The 9,199-nt window shown below is 39.3% G+C and overlaps 1 protein-coding gene across 1 annotated transcript in view; it reads left to right on the top strand.

Annotated features, from left to right (window-relative positions):
- RSF1 (remodeling and spacing factor 1) overlaps positions 1-9,199 on the top strand; it is a 37,274-nt gene that overhangs the window by 7,387 nt on the left and 20,688 nt on the right. The window contains 5 exon segments of the mRNA XM_009072184.1: positions 1-78; positions 2,647-4,409; positions 6,467-6,664; positions 7,045-7,149; positions 8,861-8,940. The exon segment at positions 1-78 is cut by the window's left edge and continues 25 nt beyond it. Coding sequence (XP_009070432.1) covers positions 1-78; positions 2,647-4,409; positions 6,467-6,664; positions 7,045-7,149; positions 8,861-8,940 — 2,224 coding nt within the window.

The following is a 9,199-nucleotide window of genomic DNA, read 5'->3' as shown; positions in this document are numbered from 1 at the left end:
AGCAGGAAAATTCATCACGTGAAAGCCCAAGCATAGAAGATGAAGATACCAAAAAGGGTGAAGAAGCAGCTACACAAGGTTTTTTGTGTTCTTTCTTCAAATTTTAAATGTGCTATGGCAGTCTTAGAATTTTCAGGTTCATGAAAAGTCACTGTGTCAGATTAGGGCTTTGACCAACATTTTTTTGGTTTTGCTTTTTTTTTTGTTAAAGTAAATCAAGTAAGTATTGAATACTTTAAAACAATAAATATTTTGGAATTTTTTTAGTGCATATTTAGGCTCAAGAGTTTATTTTTAAGAGAGCTATGTAAAAATTGTTTTCTCAGTAATTTTAATAGAATAGTTTGGGTTAGAAGGGACCTTTAAAGGCCATCTAGTCCAACCTTCCTACAATGAGCAGAGATGTCTTCAGCTGGATCAGGTTGCTCAGAGCTCTGTCCAGCCTGACCTTAACACTTTTAGGGATGGGGCAGCCCCAGCTTCTCTGGATGACCTGTGCCAGTACCTCACCACCCCCACAGGGAGGAATTTCTTTGTAACATCTAATCTAAACCTGCCCTCTCCTAGTGTAAAACCATTCCCCTTGTCCTGTCACTCCAGACCCTCGTCAACAGTCCCTCTGCAGCTCCCTTGTAAGCCCTCTTTAGGTAGTAGAAGGTGGTTTAAGGTCTTCTTGGAGCCTTCTCTTCTTCAGGCTGAACAGCCCCAACTATCTCAGCCTGTCTCCACAGCAGAGGTGCTTCTGCCCTCTGAGCATATTTGTGGCCTCCTTTGGACTCACTCCAGCACATCCATGTCCCATGTATGTGATGAATAATGCAGTTATTTACATTTGCAGTGATTTAAGTGCTGTCCATGTATTCATAGTGCACTACTTAGAGCCTTTCAGTTGAGAAGCTCTACTATTTCTTCCTTGTAGTCCAAGAGTCACACTCAAAGGCTTTCTAAGGTACAGTGTGAAACCATCTTGGAAGACCTAATACCTGCTAGCTTTGGCCAGTTTCCGTGTAGCATTAAATCAGTTCATGCTAAAATATGGTAAACTGACCCAACGCTTACGTGTTTTCTAGTAGTCCGATTGACTCAAATAGCATTAAGAGAACTTGTGCATTGACTGCCTCATTTTGTGTATACATGAGATGCTTTATGAGACATTCAGGGAGTTTAACTATAGAACACCTGATTAGCAGTATGGGGTACTTTTGGGATTGTGGTGGTCCATTATGAAGTCTGAGAGAAAGCAGTAGATGAAGGGAAGAAATGGTTGAATGAAGTTTAGACAGAAAGAAGCAAAGGGAAGCTGAAATAATTCAAACACAAAAAAAATCTCGTTCTCACTGTTACAGACAAATATCTTTACAGAGGCAGCTTTTAAGGGCTCCAAGTGGGGATCACTTCTTTGTAGGGGAAGAAAACAGCCTTGAGCCTTCAAAATGTTACTGGTTCTGGTGCCTTCGAGATGTATCTTTCACTGCTGTACTAATGCTGAGATTTATATGGATACGTGCTTTGTAGTTGAAAACATAAAATCTATGACTTCTTCCTCTCTGCTCTTTTCTAAAATGCATTTTCGTTGATGTAATTATTAGATGTCATGTACTTCCTCCTGTTTATTTCTAACCACTTTGGGAAGCTCTCATCATGGAAAAAAATTTGCTAACCTGGAAGAAGAGAGGGGTGAGGTAGAGGGAAAAAGATCATCTTTTTATTTGCAGTTGTGGCACATTTGCAATAACATCTTTCAGGTGGTAGAAGATGCTGTTCTGGTACATAGAGTGCTATTATATTTGCTTTTTCTAATTAGTTTTGTTTCAAGCTGACTCAAAATGGATGGTAAAATAAACCTGAGTTATCAAGAGGTTGCAGTAATGATAAATAACAGCTTTAAGCACATAGTGACAAAACAGATGTATGGTTTCTTCTAAATGCTGAAACTACTTCAAGCTCTAATGATCTGAAACTGACTGACTTAGCAAAGTGGAATAACCTGATTCTTTAAGCTCTGCAGGTTTTTCTGGGGTATGCTACCACTCACTGCTTGCTTTAAAAACAGCAGGTGAAGTGAGTGTAGAATATTGTCTGTAGGTAGGAGATGTAGTAATTGCCCAGATAACCTGCAGGAATTTCACCATAAGCTCTGATGCTGAGTGTCTTTTCTCTGAACTGGTGAAATACAATAGTTAAGTATATCTTGAAATGAAAACATGTACAAATGGGGGACTGATTTATCTGAGGAATTTCACTTGAAGGCCATGAAGTCTTATACCATGTTCTGGTCTCTGAAATAGTCCAGAAACCCAAGTGAAACTTCAGGTCTCTGCTTAGGTTTTATTTATCCTCTGAAAGTGTCATGGTACTACTGAAGAAGGGGCTGAGAACTCTGTTGAAAGGAGCATAACTGGAGTTCTGCTGCTGGCTTCTGAAATCTAAGTTTATCTTGGTATATAATTAAACTGCACAGTGATTCTTTAGCTAAAAACTGTCAGCCCACTCATTTAATGACATGTTAGACAAGCCAGATTTCTAATAATTCAGTGAGAAATGGTTCCTTTGTGCAGGACTCTGGGTTTTTTAGATATGCCTTTGTTTTGATGATATTCTTTGTAATCCCCTGGTTGTTTCATAGCTATTTTTCTCTGTCAACAGAAAATCAATTGAAAATCAAAGAAGAAAAAGAGGAGGTGGAGGAACAGTCAATGGAATTGGAAAGCCTTCCTCCTCCTGTGGTCAAAGAAGATGAAAATACGCTGAAAATTGAGAAAGTGGAAGAAAAAGAAATTATAAAATTGCCAGTAATAGTAAAATTAGAGAAACCTCCAGAACACAATGAAGAAAAGCAAACTGTCAAAGAAGAAAGTGACTCCTTTAAAGAAAATGTCAAGCCTGTTAAAGCAGAAGTGAAGGAAAACAAAATAGAACCAAAAGACCTAAAAGAAGTAAAAAGCTGCACGGACAAAATAGCAGTTCATGAGCCTGAGAGGTTAGAATTTTGTGTTAATGTCAAAACCCCCCAAGAAATTGTGGAGAAATCTGTGGAAGAAAGTGAAAAACTGAAAAATGACCAGCAGGCAAAAATACCGCTTAAAAAGCGAGAGATCAAGCTGACAGATGACTATGACAGTCCAATAAAGGGGCCCCTGTGTAAATGTGTTACTCCAACAAAGGAGGTCTTGAAGGAAGAAGGGAAACCAGAAGAAGAAGCTTTTAAGAGAGTCCCTACAATTACTGCTTTATGTCCTGATGGGAAAGTGCTAGTAAATGGAGAGGTTAGCTGTGAAAAAATAACCCCGAGCGTCATACAAAGTAAGTCAGAACACTCTGCTAGTGCAAAGGAAGACAGCAGCTCATTAAAAGAGAAAAATGGAAGAAGTGGGGAAAAGGTATCAGACTCCCTAAATTCTGTTAGTAAAATCATAAAAACATGTGAGATTGAGAAAAATGCAGTAACTGTGCTGAAAGAGATCGGGGCTGTGGTCTCTGAGGTTTCTAATCAGAAAGTGCCTTCAAAGGAGGAATCTAGTCCTGTGGAAAAAGAGTCCCTTGACAGCACAACCACTGAAATCGTAGCGGAAGAGTCTTCAGACCCTGAAGGCTGTGCCAAAACAACTGAAGAGAAACTAGCCACCCAAATCAAGGACAGACTATCACCACCCAAAGAATGTTCAGAGAAGCTAGAGACGTCCCCAAACACATCTGTTCCTGCAGAGAAGCTAGAAACGTCCCCAGATGTATCTGCTCCTGCAGAACTGCCTAAGCTTGCACTGGCTGATGAAGAGACACTGAAAAGTAAAGGTGACCCTGAGGAGAAAACTAATTCTCCAAAAGCTTCTGAGGTACCTCCTGCATGTACTTCTCCTGTTACTGTAGAGAAACCTGTCTTGGAAAAGGAGGACTCTGAGAGTAAAACAGCTCTATCTGAGGAGAGCAAAGAGGAAGAAAAATCCAGCCCAGAAAAACAAGAGGAAGAGCCAGAAGCTGCCAAAACAGAGCCAGATAGATTAGATGATGCCCATGCATCTAATCTAGAGGACTCCTCTGAGAGTAAAAAGGAATCTCCAGTACCTAAAACCAAATTTAAATACAAGCTTGTTTCTGAAGAAGAAAGCTGTGTGACAGAGAATAAAGAAATAACTTCTGAAAGGCAGAAAGAAGGAATTAAATTAACAATCAGAATCTCCAGTCGGAAGAGAAAGGCAGAAACGCCACCAGAAGAGGTCAGCGTTGGCCGCACATTGAGGCGATCGCCAAGGATATCCAAGCCTACTCCAAAAATTGTGGAGACTCGGGATCAGAAGCCTGAGAAAAAGCGACCTGAAGAGGAAGAGGAGAAACCTGCAGCAGCACAAAAACCAGAACGAAAAGAAGATGCCAAAAAGCAAGAAAAGGAGACAAATTCTAAGGTCAACAAGGTAATACACTTTTATTAGCGGGGAATAAAGAATATCCACGGTCTTATCTATAAGGAGAATACACGCTTACCTATTGAGGTTTATGTTCCTTTGGCCTTTGCAATCCACTTAGTGGGCTCAACCAGTTTAAAAACACCTTCTAAGAGAGTGCTAATTAATATCTGTTGACTTAGCAGTTTATGAAATCTGCCACTTAATCTAAACTAAGTAGACCAAGTCAACTGGTGAGAATTCTTCTGAAAACTGACATGATCAGACCTGAGTCCATCTGTCTGAGTGGTGGAATGGAGACTTGTAGCTCCTGTGGATTTCCTAGATGGACACTTGTTGTTGGTTAGGATGACTTCTGTTTGTAGGTGAAGCTAAAATTATTTTTGTGGTGAATTCCTGACCTGCTTTAGCTTTTTTCATATGTGGGACATACAATTTAATTTGAGTGGAATTTTTTTGTTCATTATTTAACTTTTGTTTATGCAGCATGGATCTTTAAAAGTCCTTCAGGTAAATATAACACAAAGTTATGCATATGTACAGTTTGCTTCTGAGTCTGTGTGTTTATAACACCTTCTATTAATACATCTTCCATTTTTCCTGGATATGGAGCACAAAAGAGAAACAAGGAATAATGAGGTTGTATTTTTAAGTGCACTCTTTTAATATCAACTTGTAAGATCCTGTTGATTTTTCCACTGCAGCACGTCTGTTGGCCAATTTTGTAGTTTTACAAAGCATTCACTCATTTAGGAAGTTTCTTTCACATACTGCTAAGGAAGTAAAATGAACAAAGAGTTGATTTTTCAGTGGATGGTAACATTTATACTGAAAAAATCTCTCATACACATGAAGAATTCAAAAGTAGATTTTTCATTTAAAGATTCTAATTTAAAAAGAAAATACGTGAAAGCAATAGTGAGTGTGAATCCTATAAGCTGTTTGGCTTTTGAAGTACTGTTGCTATAAGTGTTTTAACTTGATCTCTGTTTCTGAAAGATCAAGAGATGTAAGGATGCTTACTTTTCTGCCAAGAATTTTAAATATGGTACAGGAAGAAGTTTGAAGCTGCTAAGCTTCTGTCATTTAAGATGAAAAATACCAGAATTTTTAATAGCCTGTTTTTTTTCCTTTTTCAAGAAAAGGCTTTTAAAAACAGACTTGAAATGATGGTGATGTATAATGAAGCCTAAACCTAAACTAATACTATTATGGATTTAAAGTACCTTTCTTACTAAAGCTTATGGAACAGGAAAACTTCTGAAGAGGTAGAAATTAACGTCAAGAACCTGAAACAAAACTTTGCTAATATGACAAATACTGATTTGGTATGAGTCCATCCTGCAGGAGAAATAAAATATTTTGTATATTTTAGTTTAGTCAGTTTGTTTGAATCAAGGAGTAGCTTAGTCAAAATTGAAAAAGTGTTTTGAGTTGAAAAAGCTGGAAAAGTTATTTTATTTTTTCAGTGTCTGTGGGGAGGAAGGGTAAGAGTTGTGAGAGAATGATGCTGTGGGAAACAAGTCAGTCAATGGCAATAAAAGGTTTTTCTGTTTGGTCTGTTGCTTTAAATCTAAAATACCTTAGTTGCACAAAGTAGTTTTAAACAAGTCAAACAAGTCTTCTGAATTTTAATTGAGACCTGTTTTTCATTCAAAATATGGCAGTAAATATGATAGAAAGGGTTAGATGCCCTCTTTGTGTTGAGGCAGGTTAGTGGCAAAGAGTCAGGAAGCTGAAATGTGGAATTTACCAGGTTTGCAGGCAAGTTTACCTTGTCAAAATAGAAAAAAAGGGGCTGAGTGAAAAAAAATTTGTCTTCGTACTTTTAAACCTCACTTGGACGGTTCTTTCTGCATATAGATGCAATTTTTTCTCCCTTTATCCTCTTGCATTTTGAGGATCTTGGAAAGACAGTCTATTCATTGAAATGTTCTGCTCTAAATTTAGTGCAGCTGTTCTGACCGAAATGAATTGCTTCACTCTAAGGACATATATCTTTTAAGATCTGGGAAGAAAGTCTGTGAGCTTCCTTTGTGTTTTTTCTTTGAAATGGTGTCTCACAGAGAAGCAAAGTTCGGTGGACGGGTACACGAACACGTGGCAGGTGGAAATACTCGAGTAATGAAGATAGTGAGGACTCGGAGAGTGAAAAAAACTCTGATGAGGAGGAAGAAGAGGAAGAAGAGGAAGAAGAAGAAGCTGCACCTGCTGATGATGATGAGCCGTGCAAGAAGTGTGGCCTTCCCAATCACCCTGAGCTGGTAGGTTTCTGGGTAAAGCTGCTGTGGGCTGTTGTGTCAGATTTGGTGAATTGGCTTTGGTGATTGGTTTTGGTGGTCTCTGAAGGCACATCATCCTTCAGAAAGCACTACCAGATTCTACAGTAAGGGCACACAGTCTACTTAGTCCAGTAGTACTAAGTGCTGAGAAGACATAGTAAGAGGAAATCTGGTGATACATAAACTTCCCTATAAAAACCTACCTTGGCCCTGGAAATGTAGCAATAAGTGATATAGGATGTTTTTTGGTTTGACACACTCCAGAGTATAAAGCACTTCTGTGTTGGCTCGGGAAATAGTTTGGGAGCTTGTTACATGTTGTGAATGCCAAAAGGTACTCATGATATGTTTTGTTTCCATAGATTTTGTTGTGTGACTCTTGTGACAGTGGATACCACACAGCCTGCCTTCGGCCTCCATTGATGATAATCCCTGATGGAGAGTGGTTCTGCCCACCTTGCCAGCATGTATGGTTCCTGTGTGACTTCACTCTTCTCCTTTACAGCTTTGCTTGCAGTTGTGGAGATTAGCTGGGACTTTAACAAGTTCTTTCCATGATCATCTTTTTCTGTTAACAAGTAGACTGTGGTGCATGGTGGGGCTGCTGGTCTTCCCTCCTGTCCATTAGTAAAACTGTGTTTTGTGAGGTGGTTTTCTTCACCTTTTTTTCTGCTAGTGATGAATGACCGTGTGTTGCTGACGTGTAGGTCCAGCCACACTGATCATCCTCCATCTGTGGTTTAATCACCTCAAGACAAGTATAGTGTTAAAGATCCAATGTTTTAATTTTTCCCAAAGGAAACGTTATGTTATCCTGGAAGCAGAAGCAGTAGGCAGTGAGGGATGGATCAGTGGCAAGAGCAGGCAGCTGTTTCTGAAGTGCTGTTCCTTCTTCAGAGACATTTGCTCAGAAGCTGGTTAGAGAAAGCTGCTATTTCTAATGAGTCTTAGGGTATAGTTTGTGTCTGCTGGAAAGCCAGGGTTGTCCTTGTCAAGTAATAGATAGGTATGAACACATTTTTCAGAATTGCTTCTGCACAAAAAAAAACCAAAATCTGGCCATGTGTCCAGTTTGATTTAACGTACACCTAAAATAGCAAGATTTGTAGGGATGGTACTTGGGAGGATAAGCAGAGTGTGTGATACTGTTCTTGTTAAACCACTTATGCACATTTTCAGAATAATCTGCCTGATCCCAAACCTCTTCCTTGCTTTTAGAGAAATTCTTTGCCAAAAAGGTTGTTGCCCTCCAATAAGCTAGTGACATTGGGCATGACATGATAGTATGACTGTATTTGGTGTTGATTTTTAGTTGTCTTCTGAGGAGTATTTTTAAGTAATGATGATCTTGAATATGTAGGAATGTTTTCTTTATACTTGTATCTCATTATTCTGCTGCTGTTAAGGACTTTTCAACATGAAAAATGTCAGATTTGTAAAAGCGTGAAGATCATTCTTGGAAATAGTGTGATGAGGGCATTAACATGGAATAAGGCACAGTTTGTCCCTGAACCCTAGTTTTTACTTATGGCTTCTTGAATGTTAAGTGATGTTCTAAGATACGGAACATTTGGTAAGAAAATGGTCCTAAAGTGTATCTCTGCTTTTTGCTGCAGTGTCCACAGAGTCATGTGTTTTCCAAAGACAGATAAGGGACAAACAGAATTCCCTGTGTGTGGGCACTCAGTGCTGTGTGTGTATATCATGTATGTCTATGAAATCCTTAGGTTTCTTTGAGACCAGGTTGTAAATATCCACAGAAATGTACTAATTTAGATATATGTTTATTCTAGACATCATTAATAGTGGCTTTAGGCATGCTGCTTCTTACATTAAATGCCAGTTGCTGGGAGGATGCATCTCTGTCGCAGCTCATAGAATGGTTCGGGTTGGAAGGGACTTTAAAGGTCACCTAGTTCCAACCCTCCTGCCATGGGCAGGGACACCTTCCACTACACCAGGTTGCTCAGAGCCCCATCCAGCCTGGCCTTGATAGCAAAGCACGTGTTTTAGGAAGACAATCTTTATTGTAAAGCCTTGTTCATCAAAGAGGAGCCTTCAGCATAGCAAGGCACTTGCCCTTCTTCTAGACCTAGAGTGAATGTAGTATCTGAATGTTAGTTCAATGTGAAAATAGTTGGTTATGAAAGAAACTAATACTGTGTTTCCTTCCTTTAGAAATTACTCTGTGAGAAATTAGAAGAACAATTACAAGATCTGGATGTTGTCTTAAAAAAGAAGGAGCGTGCAGAACGCAGGTACTACTGTTTGGTTGTGTTCACAGCAAGCTGCTGTGCAGAGGGGTGGTAATAATTGAGCAAGTGTTAAAGTAACTGGGGGACTGGGAATTGGTAAAACCAGTTTTGACTTCTCTGTGATTATTGGTGGTGCAGGGCTGGGAGAGCTTGCTAGAAGGGAGAAAAAGTCCAATAATTGGAAGAGATAAGCATATACATTGTTGTGGTTTAACCCCAGCCAGCAGCCAAGCCCCACACAGCTGCTCACTCACCAGCAGGA

Source organism: Acanthisitta chloris, unplaced genomic scaffold, assembly GCF_000695815.1.
Source record: "Acanthisitta chloris isolate BGI_N310 unplaced genomic scaffold, ASM69581v1 scaffold10173, whole genome shotgun sequence".
NCBI lineage: Eukaryota > Metazoa > Chordata > Aves > Passeriformes > Acanthisittidae > Acanthisitta > Acanthisitta chloris.
This window is presented reverse-complemented; position numbering and strand designations above follow the sequence as displayed.